The sequence below is a fragment of the Camarhynchus parvulus genome, chromosome 12 (genome assembly GCF_901933205.1).
Source record: "Camarhynchus parvulus chromosome 12, STF_HiC, whole genome shotgun sequence".
Taxonomy (NCBI): Eukaryota; Metazoa; Chordata; class Aves; order Passeriformes; family Thraupidae; genus Camarhynchus; species Camarhynchus parvulus.
The window spans coordinates 3969250-3981796 of record NC_044582.1 but is presented as its reverse complement, the minus strand read 5'-3'; the positions used below and the strand labels follow the sequence as shown (position 1 = coordinate 3981796).

General features: G+C 39.1%; 1 protein-coding gene across 11 annotated transcripts in view; it reads left to right on the top strand.

Moving 5' to 3' along the window:
* Nucleotides 1-12547, top strand: part of DOCK3 (dedicator of cytokinesis 3) — a 185327-nt gene that overhangs the window by 18608 nt on the left and 154172 nt on the right. For all 11 annotated transcript variants that reach the window (XM_030957084.1, XM_030957080.1, XM_030957079.1 and 8 more), the window contains exons 2-4: nt 696-779; nt 8872-8912; nt 10748-10803. In XM_030957084.1, coding sequence (XP_030812944.1) covers nt 696-779; nt 8872-8912; nt 10748-10803 — 181 coding nt within the window. The remainder of the gene's footprint in view (nt 1-695; nt 780-8871; nt 8913-10747; nt 10804-12547) is intronic.

Genomic DNA, 12547 nt, shown 5'->3' with positions numbered 1-12547 from the left:
AGACTATATCATTATACACCGTGAATTTTTAAAACTTCTTTTAGCAATCGAGTTTCATTTAGTATTTGTATTTATTGTGTCATTATTTTCTGAAACATTAAGGTGGGTTTTTATTTTCCCTGGTTAATGAAAATTAAAGATACTTGGAAAAGTAAGATGTGTTGTCTTGTTAGATAGTGCTTATGAAAAGTACAGATTCTTATGGATTCTTTCATATATCTGCTTAAATAAAATCTATGGTATTGTAGGATTTTTGCAGTCTATTAGATACACAGATGATATTTGAAATAGTTTGAACTTGGAGAAAAGTAATTGCTGGAGTTGATTTCCTGTTTTAATCTCTGCAATTTGGGCAGCCTGTTCCATTGATGGGTTGTAGAGTAGAGTAAGAATTGTGAGACAAGGAAATCCTTGTATGCAATATAAATCAGAGGTTGCTGATTAAAGTGATTACAAGCCTTGCTTAATTTAAAAATATTTTTAAAAGCTCAGCTTTTATGGTATTGTTGAGCTTAATTTCCGATAAGGGCCGGAATAAACACACCTGATCAGGAAAAGTTGGCTGACAGGTTTTCTGGGCAGCTATGTAAGAGCTATTTTTATGCAGGGAGTGAGCTCAAGGGCTATGCTTAGAAGAAAATTCACACAAAGATCCAAGCCTCATATGTCTCTCTCTCTTTTTCCCCACCCTCCAGTGATATGCAGCTTCCGAGGAACTGTTCCGCAAGGCTTGGTCCTGGAACTAGGTGAAACTGTCCAGATCCTGGAGAAATGTGAAGGTAAGTGTGATGTCCAAGAAGGAACCCCATTTTCCATGTAAGAATATACCAATATCTTAATCTAGCAGATTTTAATAAGTTCTTTGGAAATTATGATGCATCAAATCAAAGCACTTGAATAAAACCTACTCTGACCCACTTTCCGTAGGAAAGGCTGAGTGCTCTTGGCACTAATCCAGTCTGATAGGGGGTCAGTGTGTTTGAAGTTAACCATCTGTCCAGAAAATCTTGAACCCTGACCTGATTGTTGTATTGTAACTGGGTCTTACACTGAATTTTCATCATGTGAAGTACAGAATCAGTATCTTTTTTTTACTGTATTTTCTCAATGTTACTGTTATGCATTTCTATTAAGCGTATGAGTTTAATTACTTAGAAACATCTGAACAGGTTGAAAATATTAGTTATTAAATAGATTAGCAATACCAGAAAAAATGTAAAAAATATGGGTTTAGGGGGATTTTTTTGAATTCATTTTGATATGTGTTTTTGTACCTAAAGCAAAATGCCCTTGTAAATTTTATAGTTCTTATGTGGCTGGAGATGTCTGTGTGTGAATAAATCGAATGTCCTAATGCTCTGTTTTATTCACAATGAAGAATGTGATTGAAGTTGTATGTAAAAGGAAAATTATTCCTATCCTAACGTTCAAGTAAGTGTTGTAAAACGTGTCTGGTGAAAAATAGGTTGACAAGATACAATAAGAGTACATGTTTCACTGTAGTCTGAGGTGGAATAATGTAACCTTATTCCTGAAGTGCTGAACAAATTCAAAACCCAGATCCACAAATTTGAATTCCAAATTAACATTCCACAAAGTTGTAGATGTGGGTTTTTGTTTGTTCATTTTAAAGTAATTTTTCATCTCCAGTGTTAATCTTGCTCCCCAGACCTTCTGCAGGCTCTGCTTTGCCTCTCATGCCTAGAACTGTCTTTTGCTCTTGATGCTTTTTCTTGTACTCAGGTGTTTGTTTTCCCACTGACTTAACTCATCACAAACAGTCACCTTCTCTATGCTAATTTTTCTAGTAACATACATTTGTAAAAATTCTCTCGAATGAGAGCTTTGCAGTGCAGTGGAGAAAATTGCCCACAAAGAAGCTTGCTGTAAACAATCCCATGCTTTTTTAAAAACCACAAATGCTGTGATGGGCTAAGCTGTGCTCACACACCGAGGGCAGATTGTAATTATTCTACCAGGTCTTGTAAATTAGAATGTGGTGCAAGCTCAGGAAAACAGTATCCCTTTGCTTAGGATGAGATAAATCTAAGGGAATTAAGCACTGTATGTTGCTGAAAGCAGTCATGGTATTTTCCAGCCATTTCTGGGAAATTTTTAAAATTGGGATATAAAAGTATGATCTCCAAGGAGCAGGTTTTTTATGGAAAAGCAAGTGGATAATCCAACTTGTCTTTACAGTGTTAAAATAATTAGGCTTTGACTATTTCCTTTGCTGGTAGTTTTGAGGATGATTCCTCAAAAGCAATTCATGCCAGTCTTCAAATTGCTGAGAAAGGAGGTCCTCAGACAGGGTTTTCCTGGATGGAAGATGGTTTGTACAGAATTTTTTTGGTTTTGGATTTAAGCCCTCCATCCTGTCATTTTGGTTGATGTGCCTTTACCATGGACTTTATGTATAAAAAGATAGATTAATTTTGATAATAACATCTGGAACTCCACACTATGAAACTCATCTGAATATTCAGATGGTCTGTGCTGCAGCTTTTGCATGTGTGAATTATGCAAAAAAGCACACTAAATGTGCAAAGCAGACTCTTAAAAGGGGAAAAAAAGCAGTTGCTTTTTAAGCATTCTTGTCTAAGTGGTTGTTTAACAGGGTCCTCTACTTCTGCGTTCTTTGCTGGAGATTCTTTTGTGTAGACAGACTGGATAAAATAATGTTAACCCACGTAAAATAAGGGTCACTGCTGTGAGAGTCACAGGAGATCCATTGCTGTTTCAGCTTCACTTCTTGAATAGTTTATGCATAATTGTCTGCAGCAGGGATTTTTCTGTCTGGGTTGAAAAGATTCACATACACGAAAACTTTTAGTGATGTGAGCTATGATTTCAGAGACTTGCTGGAGAATTCAAGGCTGACAAAGATTCAAAGAGTAGCTGTACTTGTGAATGTGCTTATTTTTAATCATAACTTACTGAATAACTGTATTTGTATTATAAAAGAGCAAGTGCTCTTCTGTAGTGATTGGTATAAGAAGCAGTCCATGCTTTTAGAGCAATTGAATGAAAGAGGAGGGAATTTCCTATTTCAAGATTCTGGGTACCACTGCCTCTAAGTTTTATTGATATTTGCAAAGTAAAGAAACAAATGTAAGTGAATACACACACACCCACATACATGTATTTATCTCTAAGGTTAATAAATATAAATATAACTACCAACTGATAACATGTTAAAAAGTATTGTGGTTGTCTATGCCTTTTTTAAAGGAAATAAGAGTTGTCTTTTTGAGTTTGGATCTTGTTTACATGCTTGAAATTGGAACTTTTAGATTTCCCCAAATTTGTGTGCCTGCTCCTCTGTGTGCCTTCATACCAAACCACAAATATCTAAATCACTGGTTTTTAACCCTTCCTAGGTCTGACAAAGGCCTCCCACTGCCCACTGTTCCAGTAAATAAGACTCATGGACCTGGTACCTGCCTTTCTCCTGCAGCTGCCAAAGGCTCCACCTGTGTTTCCATCAAACACACACCATCTGTAAAGCACGAGGTGTTCCAGGGAGGTTTTGTAGTTACTGCTTTCACAATGGACTCTCAGATCCTCCACTGGTCTTACTCAAATGTTAGAAATGTTTATCAAGGCACCACTTGGGCCTTTGCTTGTCATTCGCAGCTTTCCCTCTGTCTGAGCCCTTCCACTATGATCTTGGCACTGAGGGAGAACTGAAACACCAAGTGGAGTTCTCTGCTCTGCCTGCCATGCCTGGAGGAGCTGGAGGGGTGTTAGTGTGGCACTGGAAATGCTGAAAGATGGAGTTTGCTTTTGTCAAGTGGCAAACAACTCCTTGTTTGAAACACACGTTTGGACTGTGCATTCTAAAGAACATTCTGTCTTTCGAGTCACATGGCCATTGCCCTGCCACAGGCAGTGGCTGTCAGGAACTAGTGGCATTCAGACTAAATTTAAAATGTCTGTTTTGTCCATTTGGTTTTATTGCTAGAGGGCAATTTTCTTTAGATTAAAAATGCTATAACTTCAGTAACTGTAATTATTACCTTGAGAATTTTGTATATTCACTGAAGAATAGAAACACCAGCTGATGCCTGAAGCACCAGTTAAAAGAATATTATCTTATCCATGCAAATTCTGCCAGCCACACAAGTATTTATCTACATGGTTTTCATGTGTGTACATTAATTGTGTTTTTAAACCATGCAGAAAATATATTTAAAGTTATTCCAGCAGTGATGGCATGGTCAAAATAAGTGTTTCTGGTATTTGGAGCACTTAAGCAGCAGATATAACTTGCAATTGGGGTTCTTTAAAAAATTCTTGATGAATTCAATGTGCTTGAGAAGTGATGCCTTTGCCATGCTTCCAAGCTGTGCCATACAGATGAGGGAGGAGTCCCACTCCAGGCTGTCAGTGCTGTGGGAGCCCTGCAGGTTTCCTCGCATCTGAGGCAGGAGCTCACCTGTGGCTGCCTGGGCCTAAGTGACTCTTTTCCAGTCATTTGTGTTTGGCCTGAGGAAGATGTCTCCAGTGAGATATCCATTTTCCTGTTGGTTTTTCCCCCCCTTTTCATTCTTTTTTCCCTCTTTGCATTTTGTGGGATGTGCCCATGGAAATGAAGCCTCTTGGGCTCACACCTCTGCTGTGGCAGATCTTGCCCAGTTACTGAAAGTCACCTTTCAGAGCCCAGAGTGGCTTCTGACAGCCCTCTGGCCAATGCCACAATAAAACACATGTCATCTCTCTTTGCCTTTTGGCATGGTAATAATGCAGTCCCTGGCAGCATTACCAGCCTGTTCCTGTGGCTCTGCTGGCCCCAGGCTGCCCCTGACGTGGTGCAGGCTGGCTGGGCCAGGGATTCAGCTGCTGCTGCTCCTGCCTGGCATGTGCAGAGCAGCCAGCTCAGGACAGAGCACTCCAGGCTTTGGGAAACTTTTGCTGAGCACTGCTCCTGTCCCTCTCCTGGGTCACTTTGGGTGCCTTCAGCTCAGCAGAGCAGTTCACAGGCAGATAACAATGTAAAAGCAATTGTTTATTGGATTGTGTATGCAAAAGACAGCTTTGCTCCAGGTGTGAGGGTTACTCACATTACTGCCAAGTACATTTATTTTTTGTAGGACAAAGAATGCTCGAGTTCCTGTAGCAGATTTAACTAGCAGTACTTTATTTAAGAACAAATTTTAGCTTCAGGATTTACCATAAATACTTATATAATTTATTTTCAGAATTTTGTTTGTCAAGGAATTATATGCAGAATTTCTTTTTTCCTACAGTCTGCAGCTCATGATTCTTTACTTAACTCTGATACTTGAGCATTATTTTTCTGAAAAGTAGATCAATATCTTTCAATTAGGAACCCTTTTGCTTTTTTGTAACTGAGTCCTCTAAAGGAGTGAGCTGTTTCCATGTGACAGACCTCTTGTGGTTTAAGTGGAAATCTGAAAAAGGTTATGAGATGGCTTTTAGAAAGAATATCCGGTTTCATTCAACACACTTTCAAGTAAAGATCAAAAAAATCACTGGTAGCTCTTCCAGTCACTGAAATGAAGAGGTTGAGATGTGCAGGACTGCCCCAGAGCTACTTGTGTAACTTAACTAGGGCTGCACTATTGCTGAGACTCCTGAGTGTGACACACCTTTGGAAAGAGGGGTTTTCAATCTTTGTCCAACAGTTTGCAGATTCTCTAATGTGGCTTCAGGTTCCCCCACTGGGTTTCCACAGGTACAGGTAGTTTTAGAGTGGCATTTCTGATAGACCAATTCTTGGTTTTTTTGAGCCAAATGAGTGTGTGGTATGGAATATCCCTTTGGTTGATTCAGGTCAGCCATCTCAGCTGTGTCCCCACCCAACCTCATTGCAGGCATGATCATTGTTTCACATTAATTTATTCACAAAATTCTTGTCACTTTATAGCTGTGTTTTTCTCCATCTTGATTTTAAATCCCATCTTCAGCATTTCTGTGAAGTCAGTACCCTCTGAAGACCATGTGTCACTAAATGCATGCCATAACTCTGAAATATTACAAGTTATTATTTGCAGCGCAGTGACACCTAAAGCCGTTGGTCAGTGTTGTGTCTGACCAGGGAGTGCAAGTTGGGGTCACAATTAGATGAAGCATCTGCCTTGGCTTGATGACTATTGTCATTAAATCCTCCAAAACAAATGCTCTTTAAGATAAATGATTACATCAATATTAATGTGTTTAAGACTAATTCCAGAATGCAGGTTTAGTTCATTTTAGGGAATAATGTAATGCAGATGCAATTTTCTAAATGTGCCTTTAAAAAAAGCATTGTACCTTTTCCCATAGCTTTTACTTTGTGATACAGAATGAGTTGTGCATTTTACAATGTGGGGCTTTCAGCTTCTGCTGAGCTCTGTGACTGTCTCTTGCTTGCACAGAGTTGAAGGAAACTCAAAATAGAGAGAGGTGACTTTAAAAAAATTTAACTACATTAAAAAAGATAAAAATAAAATAACAAGTAAGATCTGGAGAGCACAATTTATAAGATTAAAGGAAATTGAGCAACTTCTCAAATATATGAAGAAAACTACAAGAGGGAAGTCAACAAAATATTTTCCATGATGTCCAAAAGAAAAAAAAAAGTCCAATATTTAAATAGAACCAAAGAAAGTTCAGGTTGTAAGGAGAATATGCCAGATTTCCAAGTACTATACCAAAATTTCACATGTTACCTGCAGTTTTACTGGCCAGTGTTGATCTGTAAAAGAAGTTTCTTCTAAAAAATTGCCTGTGCAACACCAATGCTTTCAAATGGGACTGTGTGGAGTGGCAGAAATAGAGTTTCCTTGGCATTTGGTGCAGAAATACCTTGGAATTTAGGCTTTACACATGTGTGGATAATTTTCCACAGAAAAGGAGTGCTGTGTTTTTCAGCCCTGATAATAAATGATTGGATGCTGTTTAAACCAGACTGAATGTGAGGAGAGATTTAGAGACATGGCTTGGATGAGCTGGGTGATTTCTCAGGGTCCTTCCTTGCCTGTTTTTCACAACTGTGTAGACACAGAGCTTGTAAACTTTGAAAATTTGTTTTGGAATGAAGAACAAAAGCTTCAGAATTTAGCTAGGTTTTTGTTTACTACCCTGCAGATCTAGATTATTGATGGTCATCCCCTTTACTGGGTTTTGTTTTTTTACTGGTCTGTTCACAAACTTGGATAAAACCACTTCTTTTCCCCATTTACCAAGAAGTTTGTCATTCTGTTTGCCTTAGAGCTTAAATGTCCTGTTGTTTCTGAAGTACAGACTGTATTTAATATTAGTAACAGTGGATCACAGGATAAATGCATTTATTTTTTCTGTGACCTTAAAAATATGAAGCATCTGTTGCTCAAAAGCAGGTGTGGGCACAGTTGTGTGGAGTTCTAGAAATCACTCATGTTAAGGATCTGTATATGTTGTTTGTGCATTTATGTTTATATTGATATGATTGCCCTAAAGTTTGATCAGCTAAAATGAATTCAAAACAACAATAGTTTATTTTTAAGATATAAACAATGATGTCATAGGAAAACAAATCTTTGTGTTATGTCCTATCTTCATGAGAAATTTGTGTAATGAAAAAGATGGATTTTAATTTTTACATTTTTCTCTACTAAGGTTTGCAATTGTCTTGAATTCTTCAGTTATTTTATTTCATATTGACTTAGATTCTCTTTTTAAAACAAAATAAAAATTCAAGACTCTCAGGCTGTCTTTAAAGCAAATTCAAGACCTTCTTCCCCACATCTGATCCTCTCAATGAGACTCTTATTATAATTCAGCCAAATCTGAAGTCATTTTTCTAAGAGAGACAAAATACCCAGTTCCTTTGTTCTGTTCTTCTCTATTTTCCATAGCAAATTACTGGCAGGTTCTACCAGTGCAATTTAAAATAAGGCAGGGAAAGAGACAGTAAGTAGGAAGTCAGTGGGAAAATGAGAGCACTTTTAATGGGATTTAGCTGCTGTGGAGTGTTGGCTGTGGGCAGGTGAGGGCTGTGCCTGGCTGGCACTGGCTGCAGCTCTAATCACACCTGGGGGCTGAACTTGGCTTGGGCCTGGCCAGGTTTGCCCAGGAATTTGGGGTGGCCAGGGAGGGCCAGGGCCCCTCCCCAGACAGGCACCACTGTCCCTGCAGGCCTGGGGCTGTTCCAGCTCCAGAGTGTGCTGCTTTTCCACTCCTCACCTGGGGAGGATTTCAGCAGCTTTATTCCCAGCTGAGTCCTGCAGTGACACCACTGTCACCTGTGAGGAGCAGCAGGAACTGAGTTTTTCTGTTTCACTTGCAGCTTTAGCAGCTTTGTATTTTACTCCTCATTTATTGTCCTGTCTGGAGCTGTTTCTTGATGGGGAATACCAGAACAATAATGGGGTGTGTAAATTAGATCCTAAAGCCTGTTCTCTACTCGGGCATTTGTAAGACCAGACATATGCAAAGAATTTATATTTGTTTAAAGCACATTAGAAATGTATGATAATGGCTTTTGCAGGTTTCTGAAGTCTGGAGATTTTGTCAAGATAAGCACTGCAACAAGACTCATGTGCCAGCCTGGAAGAAAAGTGTTCAGTGCAGACTCTTCCCTGAGTGCTGAATGAATCTTTGCCACAGTGACTAAGGATTATTAGTATGAGAACTAGCTAATCTGCTTTTATTCCTGGTGGGAAGAAACAAAAGCATTGCTGGTTGTTAAGGGTTTGTCATTATTGCATAGCAAAATAAAAGTAATTTTACAAAAAGCCCTAACAAAAAAATATTGTAAAAATTTTACCTATATGAGGCACAGCTGGTTTTTTAGATGATCTCAGTAACTGCATAGTTGTAGTCAGTTTGCTTCTGTGTAAAGACAGCAGTGCCACAAATACTATAATGTGTTTTATCTGGTTTCAGGTTGGTACAGAGGTGTTTCCATTAAGAAGCCCAGTGTCAAGGTGAGCATGAATACATTCGTTAATCTAATGGCAGATTAAATCTATTTTAATGTTGCAATCCAGTAAACTTTTAATTTTTCTTCTGTAACTTTTTTCATGTGGGAGGATTGGATTTCTTTTTAAATTGAGTGATACTCATTAATCACTCAAAGGATCAGAAACCTCTCTGACATATAACATGTAATTTTTTTCAACATATATAAATCTCATCCAGTTTGATGCTCTCCACCCTACTCCCCTAAGAAAAGCATAGGTGGGTGATATTGCATTGCTTAAATGCAGCATTTTAAAGAACACATTTAATAAATTGAATTGTTAATCTAAGAAAACTTTGAAAAAAGTCTGTTGAAAAAGGATTTTGTAAGTTGTTGGGGGTGGTCTCATATTTTTACAGTTTAACAATTTCATTTGGTTATTTGCCAATTTTTCCCATTGTTTTTGCTCTTGGAGAGCTTTTTTGACTGTTCTGGTATGATTGTGTTTGTGAGGACATCTAAGTTTTTTTAAATGTTTGTATCCAAACATGCCAATAGGTGCTTCTATATGAGCTTCACTTTATTTATTATGTGTTGGTTTAAATATTGCTTGCCTTTAAAGAGAGAAGAGTACCAGATTCCTCATGTTTACCTAATACCTATGTATTATGGAATTTAAAATGGCCTGTATTACATTGACATGACTATGATACTCTTTTAATGAAATATCTGCAGTTATTGTGTGTTGGTACTTCTGCTTGTGTATATGTTCAGTTTTTATAGGAGAGCCCTTCAAACCTTCCCTGGTTTCTTAGATACCAGGAATAAGCAGCATTAACCAGAAGTGAACCAAACAAGGAAGTGAAGTAGCATTCCTTTTCTTGCTGGATTTTCATGTGGCTGAAAGCAAGCACATTTACTCTTTTCCTGATGAAGCCATTCCTCTTAGATTCACCATTTTTCCTTCTATAATTTTAGTCTTGCCTATGAACAAGAAAGAATTTTCCTTAGCATTTGGAATCTTATGTACTTAATATTCCTTTCAACTTGCCTCGCCCCCCACCCCAAAAATTTTTCTTTTGAAATTGTATGATTTTAAAGCTCTAAAAAGTGAAAGCCCACACTTGATTGCTGACATTTTTGTTAGAGCCGTCAGCTGGTTTTTAATCCAAAGCTTTCCAATGCTGCTTCTGTATTTCCCACTGAAGTGCAGGTTGCTGTTCTTACACACTGACAGACTTTGCTGTTAGGATTCAGGGCTGTGTGCTTTAGGGAGAATGTGGAACACTGGGAAAAGGTTGGATTAAATTCCCTTTTCCCCATGTCTCAACACACAAGAGCACACTGGCACAGGCAAGGTCAGAGTCCAGCCCTCATGGGAACAGTAAAAGACAGATAACTGGAGGTGTCCCAAGTGGGTTTGAACAGCTTTTCCTTGAAAGGGAGAAAAACTGACAGCTCCGGGGTATGCAAGTAATAGAATACTTTTGTCCTTGAGGGTTCAATGTAAATTTGATGGTGGGCTTTCAGTTTAATTTGTCTTTTTAAGCCTCTGTCTGTGTCACCCCCAATCAGCCTGCTCTGGAAGCTGCAGGTGCTGTGCTGCAAACTGCAGAAGAGCCACTTCTCTGCTCTTCCCAGGTGGAGGTTTGGTCCAGTGTGGTGTCCTGGTCTAAGACAGATTAAAAGAGTCAATTGTTACTAATCCGAATGTAGAGTTGTGACTGGCAGCTTTGACACAGTGGTTGTTTGGGGGCTTCTTAATAGATATATTGGCAGTTATTTATTGTGGCCTAGGTTACCAATGCTGAAAACTGCAAATGTATTTTTCTAATGGACTGATTTTTTTTTCTTTTGCAGGGGATTTTTCCTGCAAATTATATTCACTTGAAAAAGGCAATTGTCAGTAACAGAGGGTGAGTATTTTTCCTTCTTTTTAAGAAGTTACAGTACTTTTTATCTAGAAGGGAAACAAAGAAATAATTATTGAAACTTACAGAGATGTTTTAGTTCATTGTATCTTTTTTTGTGTATGAGGGCTTGAAAATTAAATGTAATTCTACAGAGTTGGGAGGTGGCTTGTTTGTTTTTAATATAGCAAGAATCAGGTCTGATGGTTACTCTGCTTTGGCTCATAAAATTGTAACTTTAGAGGTATCATTTGAAACACGTGCACTTAAAGAACTCTACTTATATTCTTCCATTTCTGCTTGTTCTTTCACTGGCAGAATACTGTATTTCCCTATTTGTTATGGAGGCACCAGTCAGTAGACAGCCCATCTTAGCTGTGTTACCTTGAATGTTTTCCAAAGGATCCAGCCCTCCCACCTCACCCAAAGAGTCACTGAAGTGCACTGCTGAAAACTTCTGCCCTTCTCTTTGTTTGCATTCCTGTGTTGCTGGCAGTGGGTTTTTTCAGTCAATGGGAATAACAACACTGGTGGAAATGTCACGTATAGGGAGTTACTGACTGGGGGCTCTGGAACCTGCAAAGTTTCCTGTGAGATTGACTGAGACTCCTGAAATCAATGTCTTGTGTTTTCACTGCTGCTTTTACTTGCGTATTCCAGATAAAGGCTGCTGTGGGGAGATTTATAATTGCAGTGTTTCAGACAGTGACCTGAGGCAACAAATTAAATGTGGAAGTTAAAATGTATTAAATGGCTCTTAGTGAACTACCTGTAGAAAAACAGGTGACTTCTGATAGTCTTGAATTGTAGATTTGTTCCCAAAGGGCCTCAGTAAGGGCAGCTGTAATAGTGATGCTTCATCATTTTGGGGTGAAATAAAATGCTGTATATTGCATAGAATAACCACTCCTAATGTGTACTGCCCTTAGGGGAAGGAGCAGTTCCCTGTGATGTGCAGTTAATTAGTCCTTGATGTTAGTTTAGAGTTTGTGAAGGGCAACCAGTTCAGGTTCTTATTAGAAAAGCTGATACACTGTTTAGAAGTATCAAAGCCCTGTGCACCAATTGGCACCACAGAATGTAATGCAGTTCTGAACCAGAGGGGCATGGTTATTTCAGGTTTTGTTTGAAAATTCTTTATTTCAGAATATATTTCAAGTGCCATTATAAGCACTTGTGAAATAACAGAGCATGTGTTGAAGCTGGCAGGTAGTGAACACCACACAGCCCTGCTCACTGTCCCTGCCCTCCCCAGACGTCCCTAGAGATTTACAGGGACTGTCCCCAGGGGTGGAGCAGCCCTGCTGTGGGGACAGGTTGGGGAGAGGTGGGGCTGGAGAGGAGAGAACACTGCACAGAGCTGCTTGTGCCCTTTCAGTATCTAAAAGGGGCTTGTAAGGTCATGGGGACAGGGCCTTTGGCAGGGTCTCAAGGAATCAGGGATGATGGGTTTACATTTAAGGGAGACATTTTAGGCTGTGGTTTTTAGTTTGCCCAGGGAGGTGGGGGCTGCCTCATCTCTGGAAGTGTTCAAGGCCAGGCTGGGTGGGGTTTGGAGCAACTGGGACAGTGGAAGGTGTCCCTGCCCATGGCAGAGGGTGGAATGAGATGAGCTTTGAAGTCCCTTTTTAGTCCAAGCCACTCTTGTGGTTCTCCTTTAATGGTTTTGGAATATCTTTAGCACAAAGGAACAAGTTTTATTCTTTTGATTAGAGGATAGATCCCCCAGATTTCATCTGCAGTGTTGAAA